We start from the raw sequence: 26,045 nt of genomic DNA, 5'->3' as shown, positions 1-26,045 counted from the left end.
CATTGGTTTAGTAGTTTGGCATCTCTCTCTGGGATGTAGAGAGCCAAAGCAGAATTGTGAAGGGCTGGAGCCAGGTTTCTCTCTGGCGCTAGAATCCCTTTGCGTACAGAAGGGTGTGTGTGTGTGTGTGAGATTGACCCTCATGACTGGCTGGCTCAGGTATAAATACCCGGATCCATAAGGCTGCATTTCAGCCTTTAAAGACCCTCAGCTGGAGAAGGGGGATCCAGGTCAGGATTTGGATATGGCAACCTGAGGCCTCAGTCTGACTTCAGCAATAGCAAAGCATAAGTGACTGGAATGGGCCTGCTTAAAATATAAGATGGTCAGGAGAGCATGGGACACGTACCGGAAGACCAGCTACCATGATTTGGGTGAGAGCAGTTAGTTCCTACTTAGTTCTGAGGTGGAAGAGTTCCTCTAGCTTCCCAAAATGCCTTTGGAAGCCCCACGTGCCTTCCTTGGGGTCCAGGAGCAAAAAATAATCCTGCGGGGCTGGCTCAGGTTAGGAATGAACAACCCGTACCGTAGTTTGTGAAGTGAAAAATCTGACGCAGGCACTGTTTTGCTCACTAGCGTGGGAGGAAGGTTTGAACGAATGCTTCTCCCCTTTTTTGAACATTTGTGGGGTTCTAGGTGTCAAGGGCAGGGGGAAGGGCTCACTCTTGTTACCAAGGTCCCTGTTCTGAGACATGAGCTATCTGCCCTGTGTCCATTTTGCTTCAACTCGCACCTTGGCAGCCATTTTAGGAGCAGGCATTGCTTCATGTTGGAGAAGGTGAGGTCATGGCTCTCCTTAGTTGGGCTATGCTAATGAGCAGCCAAAACTTTCGGCAGGAGAGCGATCCACTGGTGGGGCATCTGCATGTCTCCATTGCCAGAAGGGCTCGCAAAGCCGGGCACCCACCTTGGTCTATCAATGCCATTTCATTAGCAAATGCAAATTCTTCGGCTTGCAAAATTTATTTACTATCAAACCACCAGGTGGACTTGATTGCCTATTACTTACTTTGCCTTTTCTGTTGCAGCAACTTTCAATCCCTGTACCCCTATCAGTCCCTAAATAAAACGTAGACCGTGTTTTGGAAAAGATCTGGTTGTTTTGTGGTTACTGGTAGCCTAACAGAGGCACTTTGAGCTTGCTTCCTTACTATCTGTGTAAAGATTCCTAAACCATCACTCTCCCAACCCAGCAATACACAATCATCGTTACAAAACTCCAGAAAAAAGAATTCCACATGGACACCCCCTGAGGGCCGGAACTCTTCATTGGACTTTTATATTGAATGCTTCCGTCGACGTACCCAGGCTGAAATAATTGACAAACAACAACACCTAAAGCAGAACCTCAGCCATGCAGAAAGAGATGCCATAAACAGCCTCCAAAACAATTCTGGCATCGTAATCAAGGAAGCAGACAAAGGTGGAGCAGTGGTCATCATGGACAAACAGAATTATATACAGGAAGCAGAAAGACAACTCTCCAACACAACATTCTATAAAATACTACCTGCTGATCCTACGGAGCAATATAAAAGAGAACTCAATAAAATATTGAAGACTCTTCCCGTGGACATACAAGAATGCATCCATACGGACACACCCCAGGAACCACGGCCAGGAAAATTCTACTTACTACCCAAAATCCATAAACCGGGTAACCCAGGACGCCCCATCGTCTCAGGAAGAGACACTATCACGGTAGGAGTCTCAGGATACATGGACTCTATCCTCAGGCCCTATGCCACCAGCACACCCAGCTATTTACGGGACACCACTGACTTCCTCAGGAAAATACAGTCCATTGACAACCTACCTGATGACACCATCCTAGCAACCATGGATGTGGAGGCTTTATACACCAATATCCCACATGCGGATGGACTGCAAGCCATACGGAATATTATCCTGGACAAAACCACAGCACACCTCGCCACTGAACTTTGTCACTTCGTACTCACTCACAATTACTTCGAATTTGGTGAAAACTTATATCTACAGATTAATGGCACAGCCATGGGCACACGCATGGCACCACAATATGCTAACATATTCATGGCGGACTTGGAACAACGCTTCCTCAGCTCCCATCCACTGGAACCACTACTATACTTAAGATTCCTGGATGACATCTTCATCATTTGGACCCATGGGAAGGAAGCTCTTGAGAGATTTCATCAAGACTTCAATAACTTTCACCCTACTATCAACCTAAGCCTGGACCACTCTACACAACAGGTACACTTCCTGGACACCACTGTACAACTACATAATGGACGAATAAATACCACTTTATACCGGAAACCAACAGACCGATACTCATATCTACATGCCTCCAGCTACCACCCTAAACATACCACTCGGTCTATTGTCTACAGCCAAGCCTTATGTTACAACCGTATCTGCTCCAATGCTCTCGACCGAGACTCACACTTAAGAGATTTACAACAAGCATTTTTGGGACTACAGTACCCACCAAATGAAGTGAAGAAACAAATCAACAGGGCCAGACTAGTACCCAGAAACAGCCTACTCCAGGACAAACCTAAAGGAACTAACAACAGAACACCACTGGTTGTCACCTATAGCTCCCAGCTCAAACCCATCCAACGTATCATCAGTGAGCTACAACCCATCCTGGAAAATGATACCTCTCTCTCAGAAGCCCTGGGTGGAAGACCTTTCCTTGCCTACAGACAGCCCCCCAACCTTAAACGACTTCTCACTCACAACCATGAATCGGCCAGCAGAGTCACCAGCACAGGTACCAGGCCCTGCAACAGACCCAGATGCCAGCTCTGCCCCTATATCTACCCAGGGAATACAATTACAGGACCCAATGGCATCAACTACACTGTCTCTGGCTCTTACAGCTGCTCATCCTCCAATCTGATATATGCCCTCATGTGCCAACAATGTCCTTCTGCTCTGTACATTGGACAAACCAGCCAACCTCTACGCAAAAGAATAAATGGACACAAATCTGACATTAGAAATGGAAACGTCCAGAAACCAGTGGGAGAACACTTCAATCTACCAGGACATTCCATCAAAGACTTAAAGGGCACTGTAGTTCAACAGAAACCTTTCAAAAACAAAATCCAACGGGAGGCTGCTGAACTGGAATTCATATGCAAATTTGACTCTGTCAAGCTGGGACTGAATAGGGACTATGAATGGTTATCACATTACCACAGGTAACAGATTTCCTTTACAGAGGTGGGGTCTGGGGGAGCTCAGTGGTACCTGGCGTGGGCTTTCGGGAACCACAGATCTCTTTGTCAGATGCATCTGGCAGGGAGAGCTGTGGTTATCGAAGGCCCATACTGCATTGGAATTGGATGGTCTAGCTGTTTGGCTTCTACAAACTAACAGGGCAAACTCCTTTGAAGCCAACTGATACACACACCAAAAGGAGATGTTTACATATACTAGCAAAGGAATGTTTTGATTGCTCCCTCCCCCTCCCCCCCTAATTGCCTCTTCCCTCTGCTCTTCTGTGTTTGACCAGTCTCTGTATCAGGCATCTGACGAAGAGAACTTGATTCTCGAAAGCTTATGCTAAAATAAAATTGGTTAGTCTTAAAGGTGCTACTGGACTCTTTTTGATTTCTCTACACAAGACATCTTAGAGCAGAACCACAAGTGACAAAAGGAACAGATTGGACACTTGTCAGCTTCCCTCAAGTTTTGATGGGAAATGTAGGCATCCTGGTCTCGCCGCTTCACTCTCTGACTGCTGTCCAATGGACTTTTCAACTGTCACTTGTCCAACATTCCGCCAAGCTGCCTACATTTCCCATCAAAACTTGAGGGAAGCTGACAAGTGTCCAATCTGTGCCTTTTGTCACTTGTGGTTCTGCTCTTACATGGGGGCGCTCTTGTGAGAGATCTTACGCTTGTTCTCTCGTTGTGGATACACATGCACTGCTAGGGAGACGTGATGAATACGAGGCCACACAGAAAGTCGGTCACTTGAGCGTCCCCGTGTAAGATGTCCCGTGTAGAGAGAGGGTCTGCCAGCACCAGGAGGCAACACCCGGGGAAGGCCTCAGCCCCTGTGCATTGTTGCTGCCCCTCTAGGGCAACTGGTAGGCCACTGTGTGAGACAGGATGCTGGGCGAGATGGATCTGCTCTGGTCTGGCTCAGCAGGGCTCTTTTTTGGGTGCTCTTCTTATGCTCTTCCTCATTGGGGAGCGTGTCAGTTTTCCAAACTAGCCAGGATGCAGAAGTGGGAAGAGGCTTCCCCTGACACTGAGCTTAAATCCCCCCAAATTGGTTGCAGTTCTGGATGAGCGACCCAAACCCAAGTTAGGGATTCCACACGTATCAAAAGATATATGTGAAAGGAGACATACATGGTTAACGTTGGTGCAAAATGACCACCCAAAAAAAAGCCAGCATGAGTCAATAAGTTCAAATTTTAAGAAGCCACAGGTTAGCCACCCTCTGCATCAGTTCCTCCATCTGCATTATGGGGATATTTACAGAGTAAATTTGAACACACTCTAGAAACGGTAAGAATAATTGTCATTTTTTAATGAATTACCAAATTCATTCATACACTCATGGTGATTGATAGCACACTGGGATGTTATTGGAGACATGAGGATGCGTGTGGAAATGGTAAACCTCAGTTTCCCCCTGCACCATGCACTTTCATTTTGTGACAATACGTGCTTCTGTGTTGTTTTGCTTCATGTCACTGGCTGGCAGGGACGGGAACAATGTGTCTGAGGTCACTTCTAAGGGCAAGTATTCCTGTGTATTTAGGGAGGAAAAGGGGCTACCCTTTTAAGCAGCACCTGAGTCCCCAATAATGTTTCCTTCTACACTAGGGCTGCCAGATCCCCCACCCTCTCACCCCCGCCCCTACTTACCTGGCCAGTGGGGGGGGGCGCACCTTCCATGCGCGCACCCCTGAGGTGCTGCGCCCCCCCCTGCACAGCAGCCACCAGGATCAGGCCTGTTTTGGCCTGGATCGGGGCCCCTCTGGAGCGCGGGAGTGTTCCTGCGCTCCTCAGGGGCCCAAAACGGATCCGATCTGTGCCAAAACAGGTGCAGATCGGGCCTGTTTTGGGCTGCTGCAAAGTGCAGGAACGCTCCCGCGCTCCGCAGCAGCCCCCAACAGCCCAATCCAGGGGCTGCGTAATGACGTCACTTCACAGAAGTGATGTCATCACGCTTGCAGGAGCGTGCGCGTACAGAGCGCGCGCGCACCCCCCCCCCCCGGTAAGAGCCAGGCCCCAATCTCCCGCTGGGGGGCCTGGCAACCCTATTCTACACAGAGACAAGGGCCTCTACTCCACCATTTTAGGACATATTCTGGCACAGATTAAGCAGTTCCATGATGTAGTTTTTCACTGTGATCCAAAGGAAAAAAGACAGGCTGCACTTGAGAGCCAACCAGAAATAAGTCCAGGAGTCAAGCAGCGAGGAAGGGTACAATGACTGAGAACTATACTTGCCCTTAAATTCCTCTTCCGAGTGAAGGAAGTTCAAGCAAAGTCTTCCATGAGATACTTCCTGTCTGCCTCTCACTTCCCCTATAAGTGTGCGTGCACGCGTGCACTCAGCATGCTCTTCTGCTTAAAAAGAAAATCTTGGTGTAGCATCATCAGTTTGTGGTGCTGCAGCAAGATGGCTGCACAAATGGAATTTCCCCGTACTTATTCTGAATGGGGGTCTGGTAAGTACATAACAGGGCCTTTTCAGTCCTGGCCCCAACCTGGGGGAAAGCTGTTGATACTCGGTCCTGCCAAGATCTTTTATCCTTCCGGCAGGTGTGCAAGACAGAGATGTTCCACCAGGCATATGGTTGAGACCAGTCTGATAAGTCTCCCTACCGGTCTTCTGTTAAAGGGGAGGGGGTTGTATAGTTATCTACCCCCCCCCATAAGAAGTCACGATCTGACCAGAATAGCTGAAACCCCCTCCTCTGCATGGTTCTGGTGTTACCTGAATTGGTCTCCTTGCAATAAGAGTATTGTGGGGTGAATTAGCAAGCAAGGAAGACAGCTATACGAGAGGCGGTAACTATGGGATCTTTTCCATCAATGTCTACAGGGTCCCCTCCAATATAGCAGATGAGTCTGGAGCTTTAAATTCAAAGTGCAAACTTTTATTGAAGAGGAAAAACACACGCACACACAGGAGTAATTAATAAAACAGTTACACGCACACAGAGTCCTAGAAAACTAGTCAGAAGTTGGAATAGAGTGAGGGAGGGCAAAGTATACCTGTCTATCCTGAAGAGTAGTCCAGTCCACGGGGAAGAGGGCAGCTTCAAATGCCAGGAGAGCAAGAGGCTTGGAGCAACCTCAAGGGAGCAGCACTTCGGATCCAATAAGTGTGCACGACTTGAATGGGGCCAGAGCAATACTCTTATAGGGTAAAATGCGCCCTGAGGTGGGATAGCCCACCTAGCTGTTAGAACAAAGACTCCAATGGTTAGTTCCTGGGAGTAACAAAAGGTCTGATTACCTTGATTGGTAGCTGCCGGGGCATGTGAAAGAGAATGCAAAATTTGTCCTGGCATTTCACAAAAGGGCACTTTGTTAATGAAGTCCACTGGAGCTAAGTTGATGAATTTATTTGGGGAATGTACCTTCCCAGAAATGAATTATAAATACTTATGAATGCCAGTTGATTCTCTCCTCAATCATGGATAGGAGATCTCATCATGGAAGGAGGGAAAGGAATGTGTTAAGTGGGGGTGACTCTGCGAGACCTTTGTTGCTCTGGATTCCTCTATGGGGTTTGGGGAGACTGTAAACTAATCACCGCTATTCTCTCCGCATTTACATGTGGCATTCCATTCATGCCTGGGTCTCCCGGGTGGGACTCAGCAACTGCTAGCTGGAATTACCCTGGCTACAATTCAAACTGCCATTTTAAATCCAGGGGCCTTGTGATTTTATATCACAGGTAGCCATGTTAAATGGCTATTAAAGATGGCAGAGGCCGGGCTGACTGCTTACACTGGCAAGGTTGAACAGAATGAGCCACAATTTTGAGAAACCGTAATCTGTACTGTATGTGGTTTTTATTGGTTTTATTGTTGCAAATGTATTTATATTTATTGTCTTATGCTTGTTGTGATCTGCCCTGAGCCACTTGTGGGAGGACAGGCTAAAAGTTGAACCAACCAACCAACCGAGATGGGCTGGAAGGAGAAATTCTCTTAACTCAGAGTAGAAGGTGTTAAAAGTCAGACCCCCCTGCCTCATACTAAAAGGGCAGTTTATAGATGTGGAATATCATGAACTCCTTACCAGAAGTCCCAGACACTATCTGGCACAAGCAGAGTAGATGACAGCTAGCCCGGAGACTGGAAAGTTACCAAGCCATGACTCATAGGGGAATGACTGACTGAACGGCCCCCACGATAATGAGGCTTCCTGAGAGATACCTTCCCGCTTAATCCCATCAACACCTTCCCCCACCTTTCCTCTCCCACTTACTAATCAGGCTATTCAGCACATCGGACAGCCTTCCTGTCTGATACTTGACAGGTCATCAAGCTGTATTTTTACTTATAGTCCACCCCAAGATAGGCATGCCACACTTTCCCCAACTTTGTGTCCTACCTCTGGACAAGCAATTATGGTATTGTTTCTGGAAGCAAGACGTCAGTTTTGATCCAGGGCACGTTTCACCCTATAACTGGACTGTCCCGTGTGTGTGTACCCTACTCATGCACCCCCGCTCCATTGGGGCTACTTCTGTCCATGAATCGCTGGTCATTTTGCTGCTCCTCCTTCCCCCCCAAGACTGGTAAATATCACCCTTTCCCTCAAACTGCTTTCCCATCTCCTCCCCGTTTTCCTAGCTAGCTCTGCATGTATGCTGTGTGTTTGCCTTTTACTGCTCTGTTAATAAAGAAACCTTTCCTGCAGAACATGTGCCTGTTTATTGGAGCGTTCTTTAAGGGAACAATCTCGGCATCCATAGATGGAGATTTCCCAGTTATCCCCTCTTGCTTCATCTTGAATACTAATTCCCCCAACTCACAGGAGGACCCCCCCCCATTTGGGTAACAAAGGTGAGCCAAGCTTCCAATAACAGTAAGAGTGTGGTTTTTAAGCAAGATTGTGCCCCATAACTTTAGGAGGTTTAATTTGTTGTAGCCCTCTTGTACCCACTCAGTTGTTCAATGCCCTATCAACTCTCAAAGGCCCCGTTTGCATTTGCAGATAGGTAGAACTCCTCTGCTTTCTCTCCTTGATTGCTTTTGCACCCCCTCCAGTTCCCCAGTTCTCTTTTCTCTAAGCTCTCCTCCTTTTACCTGAATCCCGTTCTTCCTCTCCTCCTTGCTGGCCTGCCCATAGTGTGGGCAGTGCTCAGAGTGTCTGACTAGGGGACCCAGATTCAAATCCCTGCTTGTCACAGAGCTTGCTGGGTAACCTTCGGCCAGTCACATACTGTCAGCCTATCCTGCATTACAGGGTTGTTGTGAGGATAAAATGGGGACAGGAGAACCGTGAAATACCACCCTGAGCTCTTTGGAAGAATGAAGAGATGAAAATGTGGTAACACCACAACAGGTTTGTTATAATACCACAACAGGTTCACTCGATGAAGTTGATGGGCTGAACTTTCAGAAGAAACCCAAGAAAGATCTTAAGGAGCCCTCACGTTCCTTTGTTTAAGGAGCTCACTGCCACTGGAGCTGGCCATTTACCCATGGCTTTCAGAAAAGAAATGAGACAAACCCTTGTTAAGCATAGAATGTTGGTCAATAGTTATGAGCCATGCCAGCTAAATGGAACCTCCATAGTCAGGAGCAATATACCTCTGAGTAGCACCCAAGGGACTGTGGTTTATTAGTTTCATACCTTATTTGTGGATTTCTTGGAACCACCTGGGTGGAAATAGGCTGAATGACGAGGTGGTTGTTTGGTCTGATCTGATCCTGGAGGGTTTTTTTGCCTTCCTCTGGGTATGCAGCAGGGGTCACTAGGGGAGTGGGGTAGCTGTGCATTTCTTACATGATGCCGGGCACTTGCTTAAATGACCACTGGGTCCCTTCCAGCTTTATATTTCGGCCCAATTAGGATTGAGACTAGGGGAAGAGGAGGCCTAACCCTCCCCCCTACTTTTCTCTCAAGCTGAAACAGTCCCAGGGGGTGCTTTTTGGCCATGTGGGGTGGCGTGTACTGGTACACATATGTATACCAGTACATGTACTGGTTCCCCCTCAAGTGAAAGCTCACCCCACTGGGCCATTTCAGGCCAGGAAAGTGGCACGGGGAGAGGCTGAAGCCCCTGTGTAATGTTTTGCCATATAAAGAGTTTGTGTTTTGTTTCTGCTGGTTAAAGTTGGAGCTTTGAATGTATGTTTATTGTTTAAATGCAGGCCTTTGAATTAAGGGGGCGGGCGGGCTTAGGTCTGCCAGCCTCCTGGTGGTGGCTGGAGATCTCCCAGAATTACAACTGATCTCCAGGCAACAAAGATCAGTTAAGATGGAGAAAATGGCAGCCTTGGAATGTGGCCTCTATGGCATTATATCCCGGTGACGCCGCCCCCCCCCCAATCTCCAGGAATCTACCAACTCAGAGCTGGCAACCCTAGCTGGATGGGTGAGTGATGCGCGCTGTGACTGGACGGTAGGTGCACCCCGGGAGGCGGGGGGGAACTGCAGGTTTTAGTCTGAGGGGATCTGAGGGAAGGTGTTAATTCTGTCTAGTTCAGAGTCTATATGGGAAAGCCTCAATCAATCTGTGCGTGGGTGTGGGGAGCATTTATTCTGTCAGTGAAGAACTGAGGGAGATAAATCTGAGTTGGTTTATTGTTTCTAGCCTAAGTGGCAACTGGGTGGAAGAACAGTCTTTCTGACTGGGTCTGTGAATAATTTAAGCATCTGTTTCTAATTTGAAACTGCCAAGCTTATGAACCTATCCAGAAACCAATACACTTAACAGTTCTTTGCACCTAAATACATACATTCTATTTCTGGTTAAGCGAAATGCCTGTTTCACCTAGAATATAGGATCCCTTTTCACCACACAGCCACCAACCGCCATGCACTGGCCATTCTGTCATGCTACCATGTGTAACAAAACCTTTTTATACCACCAATTAAACTGAAGAGATCTAAGGGGAAAGCCTTGCGTGGCAGTGAAAACCATTCTGGAACATTAAGAAAGGTAGGGAGGTAGCACAATGAAGGCCAATTCAGAGCCATACAGTGGAGGAGCCATTACAGGAGTTACAATACACAGGTCAATAAAGGGGGCAAAAGGCCATGCCTCCTCTTCCTGTACAACCTGGCCCCGGTATCTGAATCGGTCTTCGAAATGCACGGGGAACTCAGTGTGCTTCTGGCAAGTTCACCCAGGCGTGCACCCAGGAAATAGGTGTGGGAAAACAAGGTATGTTCTAAAATAGCCTTCTCCAGAAAGCACAACACAGATTCTCACTGTGGTCAAGATTTGCTGTTCGAGCCCATGAACGGGACTGTGTTATTTTTCTGCCGCAGTCTGGGGAATCCAGCCAGTCTACTCCTATGGGCTTCAGACCAAAGTGACTGCTGAAGGGCTGCTCCAAAAGGTTCTGCCCCTTTGATACCATCTTGTGTTGTCTCTGGACTTTACAATTTCTGCGGCACCACAGGCTGGAACTATGCACAACGTGGTTTTTCAGAACTCAGAACAACGTTTATTGCATGAAGCCGAAGGGCATCACAACCAAGCAAACAAAACATAAGTAAAACATAACAAGAAACAATAAAACTACGATGTTAAAACACAAAGTACATTGAAGCACATTAGTACATTTGTTACACACAGATGAAGCAGTCTGAACCATTAAGCACAGGTCAAGCCCAGATTTTCTTAGCCGCCAGGGCGACCTGTGCTACTCTATAAGAGACATATAGATCCAAATCAGAAAGGAGGGGGGGGGGGTTAGGTTTTCCACCACAGGGGGAAAATAATGTCTTTTAAGCCTTCACCAAGACATTTATTTCTGGGCTCTGTATACAAGGGGCAGAACAAATAGTGTAGAAGGTCTTCAGGGGCTGAAGCTCCACAAATACAAAAAGCATCAATTAGTTTTTGTGTGTAACAACCCTCTAGAATGGCTGAGGGCATGCATGGTTTGAATCCTCAGAGAAGTTAAAGCTGTTCTAAGACTGGGAATGGTGATTTTGGTCAAATAAGAGGCTCAGCCATGGTCCCTCTTGAACAACTTGAACCAGAGAGAAAATCTGGAGCAGAGAGTAGTACTTCTGTCCAATGCACCATCCATCTTAAAAATCCAGTCTCGTATGTTGAGAGACACCCAAAAGTCATCCATCAAGAATAACGATGGAGGATCTTGTTAAAGCCAGTGGAGCGAACGGCATCTGAATGCAGCCACGCATTGCTTTGCCTTAAGAGCGGAGTAGTGGAAAGATCCCTCCAGAATCTAAATAAGACCCATTGCAAACGGGCTCTGATAGAAAGTGACCCAAGTTCAGCCCGCTGGAGTGCTGCAAGGCAAAGCCAGAATTCTCTTTAAAAAGTGATTTTGGGCAGGTTCCAAGGTTGCGATCAGACATTCATTCTGACCTCAGATCTCTACATCATATAGAAGCTATGGGATGGCCTGATACTGGAAGAGTTTCAAGGCCGGCTCAACTAAAAATCCTCCTTTCGAGCTGTAAAATGGAAAGATGGCCCCAGTGGTTTCCATGGGTTTTCCATGAGAGGGTTTCACCAAACGTCACGCCAAGATACTTTAAGGTCCCACGTTGCTCAATGGGATTGTTATCTATTGACCACTGAAGTCCCCGAGGTCTCTTCCCAAAGACCATTACTTTGGTCTTGGCAAAGTTCATGTTTAAGGCCCTACAGAAATTGCCCAGTTTGTTCAGCATCCTCCTGACACTGATGCAGGTTAAGGGCACCAACACCTTGTCATCTGCATACTGGAGAACCAATACTTTCTGATCCCCCCCTAAGATGGAGGGAAGATGTCATGGCCTGATAAACCTGTAACTGTCATTTAAATACAGAATGAAGAGCAAAGGGGTCAAAACACATCCTGGTTTGACAAACCTCCCCCCCCGCCACCCCCCGTGATCAGGATCTCCTCTGTTAAAGAGCCTGTGGGGCCTACCTTAACTCTTGCAGATATATTGGAATGAAATTCCCGAATCAGGAACAATAGCCATGTATCGATACTAGTGCTTGCTAGTTTGGCCCACAGTCGGTTCTGATCTACCGAGTCAAAGAAACTCTTTAGGCAGAAGAAGCTTGACCGGGGCTTTTTTTCAGCTGGAACGCGGTAGAACGGAGTTCCGGAACCTCTTGAAAATGGTCACATGGATTAAACCCCCCTCTGTCTGGAGGTCAGGGGGCGGGGCCACCAGCCATGTGACCATTTTCTCCAAGGGCAACCCATTGAGTTCCACCACCTCTTTTCCCAGAAAAAAAGCCCTGAGCTTGACTATGCTAAATTGCTATGGCAGGAACTCAGTCTGGCAGCCCAAGAAAAGAGGGAGCCAAGCTACAAGTGATGCCTGACACAGGTTGGACACTTGTCAGCTTCCCTCAAGTTTTGATGGGAAATGTAGGCATCCTGGTCTTGTGGCTGTAATGGAGAGCCAAGCTGTAAAACCAGGACGCCTACATTTCCCATCAAAACTTGAGGGAAGCTGACAAGTGTCCAACCTGTGTCAGGAGTCACTTGTAGCTTGGCTCCCAGTTTGGGAACCTTGTTTCCTTCAGGTTACGCAGATTCCCCCCCACCCCCCTTTTATCGGAGGCTCAAATCTCAGCAAAAGACTGGGATGCCCACTACAGCCAGCTATTCAGCACCCCCCCCCCCAATTCAGGAGAATGAGGCAGTGGGGCAGACTCCACTTTTAGATCTGTCCACTTCACCACAATGGTCTCGTGTTGCAGCCTCTGAAACAAGAGGCCTCATCTCCTCTCTCCCCTCTGGTACGCCCCTGGCAAGAACCTGATCCCTCCCGAGTTAGTTAAATCTTTTCCTGACTGGTGGGTGCCCATCTTTGCAAAGTTGTTTTCTCAGATCACTCTAACTGGTAGAAGCATGTGGTTTTCATTGTTCACAGTAGGCCTGTGAACAATGAAAATTTAGGAGAATATTCAATAAAGAACATGATTTTTTTTAAAGTGCACGTCTTTTAAATGCACAAGTTGTACTGCAGACAAAGAAATTGTGAAATTCAGTGGAGTATCACAGAAATGATTAAGCCCACACAGTAAGAGAGAGCACCTCAGCACCACTGAATGGACACCAAAGAGGCAGTTTGCTTGACAACCTCTCCTGTGCTATAAAGAAGGCATAACTCATGGAGAGAACACTGGAGGACATGTGACTAGCAGGGAAGGCATGCCTTCCTGAACAGAGTCAGGGTCTTCTGTATCATTACACTGCTTTTAATAAAGTAAAGCTCTGCCTGAAGAAGTAGGTTTTATGAGCCAAACAAAGGAGCAGGAATGGAGGGGCTGTACAGAGAGGGAGAATAAACATCAGGCAAGTCTATAGTGGAATGAGAGGGGATGTACTGGGACCTCTGGGAGAGGCTGAAGTGGCACTTAAGAAAGCAAGAGCAAAGGAGGGGGTACCTATCTATCAGGGAGCTAAGGTGGCATCACAACAACCCTGCGAGGTAGATGAGTCATCCAGGGAGCTTCCGTAGAAGAGAAGGAATCTGAACCCAGGTCTCCCAAATCTTAGTCCCAAACTCTAATTGCTACACCATTCTGTCTCTCTCTAGCCACTTTCAACACATCAGGCATAGTTTTATAGACTCCCTCCTTTACTCAATTTTTTAAAGTGAAAAAGATCCACATTCTTCAGTCTTTCCTGAAAGGGAATTTGCAGCTGGATTAATCCCTTAAATCAACCCCTGAATTATTGTGATCACCCCCTTTTCGGTACCTTTCCCACCTCCACCGTTTTCATCCCAGCCAGATCTGCACACCAGATTCCAAATGCAGCCATACCACAAAAGCCTCACAGAACCGGCCGTTTCCCTTCTAGTCCCCGTGCCTGCTCCCTGCCCCCATTCCCTGGCTCTCACGGATCTCGTCTTCCGCTGTGCCAAGGGCCGCATTGGTCCGTTCCACCTGCATCTGGTTGTAATCCCCAATCTGAACCATCTGGGCATTTTGAATGATGAGGTGGGGCGGAGCTCCTGGCGGCCTTGAGGTTGGAAGGGGAGCAGGGAAGAGCGGGGAGGGAAAGGCTTGACCAGGCTGAGGCTGGAACCCCTCAGGCATGGAGAATGTGGGAAGAAAAGGTAGTGGCGGTGGCGGCAGCACGTGGTTCAGTCCTGGAAAGCCCACTTGCGTTGGTGGAATAGGCACCTGGGCTGGGTAGCCGGGCTGCAAACTGAGAGCGAACAGGTGTTGCTGCATTTGCAGATATGCCTGCTGTTGCTCTCGGTGCCTTATCTGCTGCATGGTGCTCCAGACGGCCTTCTTTCTTTGGAACTCTGACTGCCTGAAAGTGTTCTTCACTCTTCTTTCAAAAACACGGGAGTTCTCATCCAGGGCCACAAGCCCCGCCAGTATGCTGGGGATCTCGCCTTTCCTCAATGGGCTTTCCTTTGGCACAAAAGGGATCACGGAGTTGTTTTTGACAATGCTGGTGAAAGAGTTCATCAAGGCCATGTTTGTCTGGAAGGCACAGAGCCGGCTCTTGAAGTTCTCTGTCAGGAGCAGGAGTGCAAAGGCTGAGTTGTCCAGCGCATTTTGGAAGCAGGCAAGTTGGTTGTGTCCAGGGACCAGAAAATCCTCACAGAAAGTGGCCCCATCAGGAACCCCCATGTCTTCCAGAAGCTCCTTTACCCGGCAGGCAACACTCTCATCTTCATCAGCGTGCACAATTACAAACATAAAGAACTGGTTTTCATCCCCTTGTGGGTCGATGGAGGAAGATGATGTTACAGGAGGGGCATCCCTCGAAGAAGACGTGGGTTTAGGACCAGGGCTTGAAGATGGAGAAGAAGAATCTTCTGGGGGAGTTTGGACGCACCCTTTGGCAACTGGGTCAGTCTGCGGTGTGGATGCCGCTTCCAAATTGGGGTGTGTGCCTTCTTTGAGATCCTGCAGCGATGCTGGCACGCCATATGGGGGTTCAGTACATTCCACGGGGCTCGAAACACTCTCTTCCAAAGGCAATGTGGTTTCCTTGTTAGAGGGCACCCGTGGACACAAATGGCTGCCTTGGAGGCCTTCCATGCCGTGGCTCTTGGGGTGGTCTTGCACAGCTGGGCTCTCAGACCCGCTAACAGATGGGAACACCACACTAGTTCTCCCTTCACGGGGGGCACTCCTGCAAAGCTCGCGAATCTCAGGGTCACCATACTGGTGGTGAATTTCCTGAGTGAGACACGGCACGGTGGGGGACTGGCTGATCTCAAAGTGGCTCACGAAGGAGGACGGGGTGCCAGTGGAACGCAACGGCTGACCCAACTGTACCAAGGAGCTGTTAATTGGAACTGGCACACTCCTTGGGAATTTCTCTGGGTCAGATTTCAGGGTATTAAAGCCACTGCTCACCAGCTCAGCAGCAAAACCACGGCCACACTTGTCCTGTGCTTCAGTCAAGAGGGCACTGAGTTTGGCGCTCTGGACACCGTTGCTGGCGCCAAAGGCCTTGACAGCCACTTGATAGGCTTCGTCTCTGGCCTGGGGGCAGCATAATTTTTCTTCCACCAGGAGTGCATAAATCTGAGCCACAGCCACTGCCACCTGGGCATCTTGCTTCAGGGGATGCCTGCCGCTTACCTTGGTGCTGCTCCAGGGACTTCTGCGGATACGGGCTGCTGCTGCATCGTCTCCCAAAGTATCCAGGATCTCCCCAGCCTCTGCCTCACGCCTCAGGGTCAACAGGATCATTGCTTGAAGGAGTCTGCAACTCCTGGTATCCTGCCGCATGCAGTTTAATTTGTGTTTTAGGAGAATCAGCTCGTCTTGTGGGGTTTGGGCTAAGAGGTCAGAGATGTGCTGAAAACTTGGCTGGGCCTTCTGACTCTCTGCCATCCTGCCAAATGTTTCTATGAAGAAACGCTCCACGGGAAAGGCATGTCACGGTCTGAAGGGGCAGTGGTGGGGCCAAGGGGAGAGGCTCACGGCTGGGGCTGAAGGTTTAAGACGAGTCATGATGAGTGAATCCCTGAAAAAACTGCCTCTTGTCTTTTCAGTAATATTTACTGATCGAGCAGTGCTTTCAGAATCCCAGCAGCCTTCGGTGGGCTGTAGATCTGTAACTAAAAAAGCAGAAAATGTTGGAGACATCTTTAGTACCATCTGGGGAGTCCACGTTAGAGACCCTTGCTCTCTCTGCTATGATGATAATTTCAAATGGGTAGCCATGTTGGTCTATTGCAGCAAAATAAACGGGGGACCATCAGACCCTTAAAGACGAACAACATTAATTTCAGCAGAAATTTTTGTGAGCCAGACTCTCAGACGTGGGAATGAAGCAAGCTCTAACTCACAAAAGCTTGTGCCGATTTTGTTAAGGTGCCCCCCACCCACACTTGGAAGCAGTGGTGGGTGGGGACGGTGTCCACACACCCCCTGTCCCCATACCACTTGCTACTTTCCTCAGTCTTTAGGGTGCCACTGGACCAGTGTTGCCAGGTCCAGCTTGGGAAATTCCTGGAGATTTGAGGGTGGAGCCTGAAGGGGGGCAGGGTTTGGGGAGGGGAGGAGCCTCATTGGGGCATAATGCCATACAGTCCACCTTCCAAAGCAGCCATTTTCTCCAGGGGAACTAATCTGTCACCTGGAGATCAGTTGTAATTCTCCAGCCACCACCTGGAGGCTGGCAACCCTACACTGGACTCCTGTGTTATTTTGCCACTCTGCCACGACTTTTCTTTGATAGCTTCGAGCCAGTCACTCACGCTTTCTCTCTCAGCCTAGCCTCCCTCAAAGGACTGGTGTGAGGATAAACTGGAGGCAGCAGGAAAAACATGTATGCCAGGAACAGATTTCCTGGGGGCTAGCCACCCCGCAGAAGTTTTCCTTCCTACCTCACTACACCCCAGCAAGAAATTAAAAAAAGGAAAAACCAGTTTGAGAGGATATGGATCTAAACCACCCAAACTTGGATTGATAACTGAGGTAAAACAGACTAGCATGAGGTGGTTTCTTTTAAAAAGTGAGCAAGAACAAAGTTTACTTCAGAAAAACACACAGTTGAGGAAAATATTAACCAGGAGTTGCAAGAAAACAGTCTCTCAAGTGTTAGCTGCTTGCATTATCTGCCCGGAGTTCAATCCCTTCGGAAGCACCTCCCCCCCCCACCCCTCCCCGCCTGCTTCCCTCAACATCTCGGTGCATTCACACATCTCCAGGGATCCCCCTGGTTTTTCTCTGAGCCTTTTCAAACCTGCTTTGCTCCAAAGTGTTGGGAAAGATTGCAGTAAAGCTGGGGTGGCTGCCCTGAGTGGGGAAAAATTTAGATTTTCTGGCTCACCTGGTGGCCATTTTCCCTGACACTGTCCCTGCGGCAGCCATTCTCTCCCCTCTGTCACCAGCAGGGCTTTCATTTTTATTTTTTTTTAAATCAGCACTAGAATATCATTGTATCAATATACCATTGCAATGCTAAGTACAGCAAGTTCTCTGAATTCCCAGCTTTCCTTTTTTTAAAAAATTAAGTTCCTAGCCCCACTGTAGAGATGGGAAAAGGCTTAACTCTCCAAGGGAAGGGGCAAGAGGCTTACTTCTGGGGAAAAAAATGAAAGCTGAGAATTCAGGGAACCTGCTGCAGCTATAGTTACAACAGTCTATTAATATAATTACGTTCTAGTACTGTTTTTCTTTCATTGCAAAAGCCCTGTTAGGTTCTGGCCCAAGAACCACTGGATCGGGGGAACTCTGTGGACGTGATTTATCTGGATTTCAGTAAAGCTTTTGATAAGGTCCCCCATGACATTCTGATGGGCAAACTGGAAGACTGTGGAGTAGACTATAGGACAGTTCGGTGGATAGGGAACTGGTTGGAGGACCGCACTCAAAGAGTGGTGGTCAACAGTGTTTCATCAGATTGGAGGGAGGTGTCCAGTGGGGTGCCACAGGGCTCGGTTTTGGGCCCGGTACTTTTCAATATTTTTATCAATGATCTGGATGAAGGAGTGGAAGGGCTGCTCATTAAATTTGCTGATGATACCAAATTGGGAGGGGTAGCAAACACCCAAGAAGATAGAATTAAAATTCAACAAGACCTGAATACTCTGGAGAAGTGGGCAGCTGTGAATAGGATGCAATTCAACAAAGACAAGTGCACAGTGTTACATCTGGGCCACAAAAATGAGAAGCACAAATACTGGATGGGGGATACACTTCTGGGCAGTAGTATATGTGAAAGGGATCTTGGGGTAAGAGTGGACTGTAAACTGAATATGAGCAGTCAGTGTGATGCGGTGGCAAAAAAGGCTAATTCAATCCTGGGTTGTATCAAAGGGGCCATAGCATCGAAATCGCAGGAGGTCATAGTCCCTCTCTATACTGCCTTGGTCAGGCCACACCTGGAGTACTGTGTGCAGTTCTGGAGGCCTCACTTCAAAAAGGATGTGGACAAAATTGAGAGGGTGCAGAGGAGAGCAACAAGAATGATCAGGGGTCTGGAGACTGAGCCCTACGAGGAAAGGCTGAGGGCCTTGGGAATGTTTAGTTTGGAGAAGAGGAGGTTGGGGGGGGGACATGATTGCTCTCTTTAAATATTTGAAAGGCTGTCATTTGGAGGAGGGCAAGGAGCTGTTCCAGTTGTCAGCAGAGGGTAGGACGCGAAGCAACGGGCTTAAATTACATGCACAAAGGTACCAGCTGGATATTAGGAAAAACTTTTCCACGGTCAGAGTAGTTCAAAAGTGGAATCAGCTGCCTAGGGAGGTGGTGAGCTCCCCCTCACTGCCAGTTTTCAAGAAGAGGCTGGATGAATACTTGTCAGAGATGCTTTAGGCTGATCCTGCACTGGGCAGGGGGTTGGACTAGATGGTCTGTATGGCCCCTTCCAACTCTGTGATTCTATGATTCTAAGAGAGGGGTGGTGGCCACTCCTGGCAGGCCAGGGCAGAGAAACCTGCCATGTGGAGGCTCTCTTGCTGCTGCGTTTTTTTCCTGCAGCGGCACCACAAAGTCCTGTCCCTGTGTGGAAGACATACGGCAGCTTCACAATGCATCACCACAGCACTCGACTGCTTTCACACACCTTTGAATAATGCACTCTGAACACACTACAGAAATCATTTGCAAACTGGATGTTCCTGTTTGAATATCCAGTTGCCTGTGGTTGCTATAGAGCATGCATTACTCAATGTGTGTGAAAACAGCCTAAGTTACACAATACAAAAAAAAGAGTTGCGGAATAGATAAAATCTATTACAAATACATATTTAATTCTAGTAGAACAATTGCCCTTTAATAAATGCACAAGAGAGAAATTAGCAGGAAAGCATCCAAATTAAAAAACCATACAGATCAAACTAAGGAAGCCTTCAGATTTTTAAAAATTATAATAGACCAAATGCATTTCAACTAAACAGTCTTATTTTCAGTGGCCTTTAAAACATAAAAGTACACATATAATTAAATATCAACTGTATAAACACAGTATGTGTATTAGTTGGGATGGTCAGACTGAGTCCTTTAGACAAATCTTTACAGGCCTTTTGAATGGGGCTTAGTCCCGTCATCCCTTGTAATACTGGTATTGTGTTTACAGATTGCACTCTTGATCGGTTGGTGTCTCTGGTGTACATTTCTGTGTTCTCTCTGTCACAGTCACATCATGGAACTCCTTGGAGGAAGTTGTTTCCTGAATGGCTATCTGTGTTCACCCTCCGTTCCTAGATGTCCCTCTGAGCATGTCCAGAGTGCAAACCAGCACCAAAAAGGTTAATGTATAAACCGGGGTCTGTTTCTATATACACAAAGGTCCTGTGAGTGGCTCTGAATTGGGGCAAGGGAGCGATGCAATAGGATGTCTCTCTCTTCCTCTCGCATGGATGTGTGGAATTAAAAACTCTACACAGTTTTGGAAATGGAGTTTTATATTGCTTCTCGGCCTTTTGGCTAAGATCAAGTGTAGGATCAAGTGTGTAGAGTTTTATTATTATTAAACAGACAAACCATGGAATAGCTACGAAGGAACAAATGAGTGAGAACTCAACAAAAACACAACAAAACAAAGGAAAGTTTGTGTTTATGCACTCCACATTATTAATAGTTATAAACAGGGCTTTTTTTCAGCGGGAACGCGGTGGAACAGAGTTCCGGAACCTCTTGAAAATGGTCACATGGCTGGTGGCCCCGCCCCCTGATCTCCAGACAGAGGGGAGTTGAGATTGCCCTCCACGCAGCCACGGAGGGCAATCTCAACTCCCCTCTGTCTGGAGATCAGGGGGCGGGGCCACCAGCCATGTGACCATTTTCTCTGAGGGCAACCCACTGAGTTCCACCACCTCTTTCCCCAGAAAAAAAACCCTGGTTATAAATCATACACACCTATAGCCAACAAAAAATACAGATATCCTAGTTGTGGCAACATTTCAGATGTTTCTAAATGAGTTAGTGTATGTGTGCAGAAATAAAACATGCGACCTGTCCTGAAGAGGAGCGGGTCCATGGTGGAAGGCTCCCATAATAACTCCCTAGGGTAAACATGTGGGATCCTGTAGTCACAAGCCGAGAGGGTGCCTGATGTACGGGCACGTAAAGTGCACCTGGCACTTTAGGAACAGGAAAAGGTGCATGAAAAACTACCGGCACAAAAAGAGGGCAAATGGAGGACAAAAAAGAAAGCAAAAAAACACCTCTTGGAATACTTAAGAAGAGCAAGAAAATGAGGCCAAAACATTGCTGTAAAGAGGGCCAAAACACAGGCAGAAAACACCTGTTGGAATCCAAACTATACACACTTTTCTACTCCAGGTCATTTATACATGATGTAAATGAGGTTAATTAATATGGACTCTTGGAGCATGTCTAAGTTCCAGTTGGGCAAGTTGGGGTACTTGAGTATGTAGTGGGAAAAGAAGGGGTAAGTGCCTGAACTGAAAGGAGACAGAAGTCTGGATGCCTGGGGATTAGGGCTGGCAGAATCCCTTAATGTGAACCTTTGATGGTAAATAGCAATGTTTTGCTATATGCGGTTCTAAGTGGATTCTAAGGAAGGAAATACTATTTTTGGAGTTTTGCTATACAAAATAGATCCAAGCACTGACCTGGATCCTCCAGGTGAGCCTGATCTCATCAGATCTCAGAAAGTAAGCAGGGGTGGCCTTGGTTAATAATTGGATGAGAGACCTCCAACGAAGACCAGAGTTGCAGAGGCAGGCCATGGCAAACCACCTCTGTTAGTCTATTGCCATGAAAACCCTACCAGGGGTCGTCATAAATCAACTCTGACTTGAGGGAACTCTCCACCACCACTATAGTATTCATGTAAGTTGCAAGGAACTGTGATCTTTATCAGGCTTGAAAATTTACCAGTCCATGTGAGGTTTTGCATGGGAACTCATCTATCAATGTGGCTTACTGTGATTTGATTAACTATTGAAACAACAGGTGTAATTCCTGTGCCCATAAAGGGCTTCTACAGTACTGGATTCTTCTGCAGCCCTATGGTTCTAAGTCTTTGGTCCATGGACCCCGGTATGTGCTTAACCCTTGAGGGAAGTTGGTACCATGTACTGGGTACCCCTAAATCCATGACATCGAGGCAGGGATTTTGTTGGGGTATCTGCTTCCCTATGACAAAATGCTTGTTCCAGGTCGTGATATTTTCACTCAGTGCCTTAGCATCTTTCATAAAAATGGGTGCTGTGCCATCACAAATTGTGGAATAAAAATGGGATTGGTGCCCATAAACAAGATCACCCCACTGTAGCCTGGATATATTTTTCTAAAATATATATTTAAAAATGCAGTTCCCAAGATCCATCAAGCATTTATTCAATTGGGCATTCTGTCTCGCTAAGGAACAACCCAGGTTGTAAATATGCCGACCGGAGCAGGTTTATAACAACAACAACGTTCGATTTATATACTGCCCTTCAGGACAACTGAACGCCCACTCAGAGTGGTTTACAAAGTGTGTTATTATTATCCTCATGACAATCGCCCTGTGAGGTGGGTGGGGATGACAGAGCTCTGAGAGAGCTGTGACTGACCCAAGGTCACCCATCTGGCTTCAAGCGGAGGAGTGGGGAATCAAACCTGGCTCTCCAGATTATAGTCCTGCTGCTCTTAACCACTACACCAAACTGGCTCTCTGCAGGAAGAATTTAGTGCACCCCCCTCAATAACAATTCAAAGGAATAGGGTTAAGTTGGATCCATTTGCAGATTCAGCATGATCAGAGTGGGAATCTGTAGAGGCTGGGAAAGGATCACTTGCCAGGGAAAGTATTATCCTTTTTGTGCTTTTATGTGCATGATTCAACTTGCTTTGCCAGTTCATCCCTAGCTCTGGGGCACACCTTGTTCCTATACCATTGGGCCTTCTTTGTAATTATATTTCTTAGATATCCAGTCCTGTCTTCTGTTTGTATTTATCCTTCAATGCATGCCACATTTTCACCCCACCTTTACTTCAAGGGCCTTGGGGGGCAAGCATGGCTCTCCTGCCTCACACGACAACCCTCTGAAGCAGGTTTGTCCAAGAACAACTGGTCAAATGTCAGCCGGTCAACTAAACGACAGAGTGGAGATCTGTACCTGGGACTCCCTAGGCCGGCATGATGTCCGCTGCACCGCCCGTACAAAGCGGTGGCCACATCCAGCTGTTGTAACAAAATCACAGGGCAGTCAAGTGGTACCTTATTGCAGCACAAGCTTTTGAGAGCCAGAGGCTGCGCTCGCTTCTTGAGACGCAAGGAGTCCAGTAGCGACTTTAAGACTAACCAACTGTATTGTGGCAAAAGCTCTCTTAGTCAGATGCATGGACAATATTAAATGTGTGAGTCTACACACATTTCATGAGTGTAGAAACATCTCAGTGCCCCTCAATCATTTCCCGCCTTCAGTCATGACAAGACCTGGCTGTACCGTGGCCACGCCAGGCCTCTGGGCGCCCGAGAGCCGTCGGCCCGTCGGCAAAGGGGAATGCGGGTTCCTAAAGGGAAGCTCGAAACTCGCCCTGGCGCTTCGGACCAGTCCGGCCGCGTCGTTGTGTTGGGCACAGAGCCAGAGCCGGGCGCAGCAGCACCCTCAAGTCCGACGGGATTTCCAGGCTGGGACCTCTAGAGAGTCGAAGTCCGGCCAAGGGCGCTCCGGCGCGGGCCAGTTCCTCCCTCGGAAGCCTGCCCAGAATCCCAGGCGGGCGCCTGCAGAGCCCGCACCTTTCCCTCGGCCAGGCAGCGCTGGCTTCCCGGCCCCGCCGCCAGCGCCGCCCCGCAGCAAGTGGGGTTGCCAGCCTCCAGGCGGTAGCTGGAGATCTCCCGGAATTACAGCTGCTCTCCAGGTGGCAGAGATCAGTTCCCCTGGAGAAAATGGCTGCTTTGGAAGGTGGGCTCTATGGCATTACACCATTCTGAGGCCCCTCTCCAAATCTGCCCTTTCGAGGAATCTCCCAGCCTGGACCTGGCAACCCTAGCAGCCAGCCTTACCTGGCGGAGAGCGAGAAACGCCCTGGCCCAGGATGGACGGAACGCTGCAGAGGCGCGACCCCGCCGGAGAGCAGCCAGGAGCAGGAAGCGAGGCTCGGCCAGACACGCGGAAGCGGGGCGGGCACGGCGCGGGGACGAGTCTGCCGCCGGGCAGGAAGCGCCGGAGTGGCGGCGGGTAGGCGCTGCGTTGCCCCCGAAGTACGACCCGGGAGCCCGTGCTGGGGGGCGGGGGGAGCAGGCAGCGATTCGCTGGGCATCCCGTTCCCGGCGGGGAGCCCCCTTGGTCCGCCTGTGGCAGAAGAGCAGAGGGCCGAGCGATTTCCAGGCAGGGACGGGGCTGCCGTCCTTGGTTGGACTCGGGAAAGCGCCGGCCCTGGAAGTTGCTCCCTAAGGGGCCTCCGGGACCCTGGATTGGGTTGACTTGTTAGGCCGCGGAGATGGAAACAAAGGCGCCGCCTGGGTCGGTTGTAGAGAAGGGCCAGTGTGGCCCCAGCCTTGGATCCTACTTACATCCATAGACAGACGCGGCAAATCTTTCTACAAATGTGAGAAACTTTCCAGGTTTTCAGAAAAATCTGAAATCTTTTTTTAAAAAGTTGTTGGTGGTAAAGCTCTCCAAAGAAGCAGCGCCTGTAGCTTTAAGAAACAAATTCCCTCAGTGGGTGTTCCTAGGGAACCGCAACTGCACTGCCGCCCTTCAAGCCCTGGTTTCTGTTAATATAGGGCAGTGTGAGCGGGCACGACCCTTTCCAAGGCTGTGTTTGAGGAAGGACTCGTGGCCAGGCCCGGCAGCAACGGCCAGGCAATTTGATAGGACGCAGCTTGCACGACTTATCCAGGCCCAGCTGCTCGCTACTGCGCAACAGCAGCCACCCCTCAAAAGCTGGAAGGGTACAACAGTTTCAAAATAGACTTCGGGAGGCCCAGGTTCGAATCCTCACCCTGCAGTGGAAGCTCACTGGGTGGCTTTGCACCAGTCACATCCTCTCAGCCTAACCCACCTATATTGTGAGGGTAAAATGGAGAAGAAAATAATGTAAGCTTCTCTGGATAAAGTCACGGTATACATGATGTAAATAAATAATAAATATAGCCAAAGATGGGCAGAGAAGATTGGTGGGTGGGTGAGAACTAAAGCAGGAAAACTTCAGGATTTGGGGGCTGCCAGAATGGGAAAATGGGAGCAGTTATGGGGCTTTCAGGGTAGGGAAAGAGGAAGCAATGGGGTGGGGATGAGAGCCCCCTCAAGTCCTTGTGCTCCCCAGTTGTTTATGCAATTCACTCCCCCCCCCCTCAAAAGAACTACAGCGCACAGCTCTCTCATTGTCCTCTGATTTTTCCTTGTGTCCCCCTCTCCTTTCTGTTGCCTTCTTCCAGCTCTTTCCTCCTAAAATCTGGAGAGCAATCCCAAACCCTCTGACAGATGAACGCAACATGCAAGTATTCATTTTGAGGGTGTTGCACAAAAGTGCCTCCCCTTTGCCCCTCCGATTCGCTGAGCAAAAGAGACGAGACAGACAAGGGCTGATGTAAAAAAAGTATATTTGCAAATATAGGGCACAGGCTTCAAGATGAGCTCAGAGTGTACCCCCAGAACAAAGGAGCACATGTTACTTTTAAGGGCTTGTGACATCATTTTGGAGAAACGAAAGTCACATTCAAAATAAGGCACCTGATCTCTTTTACACCTTTAGATTGTCCACCTTTCAGTCTCGCGACAACATCATTTGCCATCCTATCCTGGTCTCCATAGCAGCATCTTCATTCCACAACTGGTTACTTTTCTACACAAACTCTCTTCTCCAAAGGGAGGGGGTTAAAACTCATAATTCTCCCTTTGTCTCTACCCCTACTTCTCCATCGCAAGAATGTCCAGTTATCTATCCAAGGCCAAACATTCTCTCATTTTCATATACAACTGGAGAAAAGGGGGGAGGGGGTGGCTAAAGAGCAGAGACCAGTTACTTTAAAACATAATCAAAAAGAGTCCAGTAGCACCTTTAAGACTAACCAATTTTATTTTATTGTAGCATAAGCTTTCGAGAATCAAGTTCTGATTCCCGAAAGCTTATGCTACAATAAAATAAAATTGGTTAGTCTTAAAGGTGCTACTGGACTCTTTTCGATTTTGCTACTACAGACTAACACGGCTAACTCCTCTGGATTTAAAACATAAAAATCCATTCTTTTTCCTCTTGCTAGCATAATAATATGGCTATATGATTAATCCAAAGTCTTTACTAATATAAATTTGCTAATCCCACAAGGGGTCGCTGCTTGAGTCAGGGTCGGTCACTCCCTGTCAGCCGAAGCTACCTCACCGGGTTGTTGTGAAGATAAAATGGAGGCAAGGAGAATGATGTGCGTTGCTTTGAGTCCCCGCTGGGGAGAAAGGTGGGGTATAAATGAAACGACATTTGAGGTGGCTCTACTCGTGTCTGCTGTAGTACTTTAGTTTAT

At 48.2% G+C, this 26,045-nt stretch overlaps 2 protein-coding genes and 1 pseudogene across 3 annotated transcripts in view; 2 read left to right on the top strand and 1 right to left on the bottom strand.

Moving 5' to 3' along the window:
- Window positions 1-12,815: 12,815 nt before the first annotated feature.
- On the bottom strand, window positions 12,816-23,732 carry TICAM1 (TIR domain containing adaptor molecule 1). The gene is made up of 2 exons (XM_054981118.1): window positions 23,586-23,732; window positions 12,816-16,233 (listed from the first exon to the last, which is right to left on the bottom strand). The coding sequence occupies exon 2, from the start codon at window positions 16,004-16,006 to the stop codon at window positions 13,997-13,999; it is 2,010 nt and encodes a 669-aa protein (XP_054837093.1). The 5' UTR covers window positions 16,007-16,233; window positions 23,586-23,732; the 3' UTR covers window positions 12,816-13,996.
- LOC129331509 (U2 spliceosomal RNA) lies at window positions 20,031-20,110 on the top strand (annotated as a pseudogene).
- Window positions 23,731-26,045, top strand: part of UHRF1 (ubiquitin like with PHD and ring finger domains 1) — a 91,125-nt gene continuing 88,810 nt past the window's right edge. The window contains exon 1 of one of the 2 annotated variants that reach the window (XM_054981112.1): window positions 23,731-23,760. The gene's annotated coding sequence lies outside the window, so the exon portion shown is untranslated. Of the gene's footprint in view, window positions 23,761-23,856; window positions 24,131-26,045 lie in introns of those variants that run through there. The other variant, XM_054981110.1, reaches the window with a different exon arrangement.

Source organism: Eublepharis macularius, chromosome 5, assembly GCF_028583425.1.
Source record: "Eublepharis macularius isolate TG4126 chromosome 5, MPM_Emac_v1.0, whole genome shotgun sequence".
NCBI classification, from domain to species: Eukaryota; Metazoa; Chordata; class Lepidosauria; order Squamata; family Eublepharidae; genus Eublepharis; species Eublepharis macularius.
Note: the sequence above shows the minus strand (reverse complement) of the source record. Positions and strands in the feature narration are given on the sequence as shown.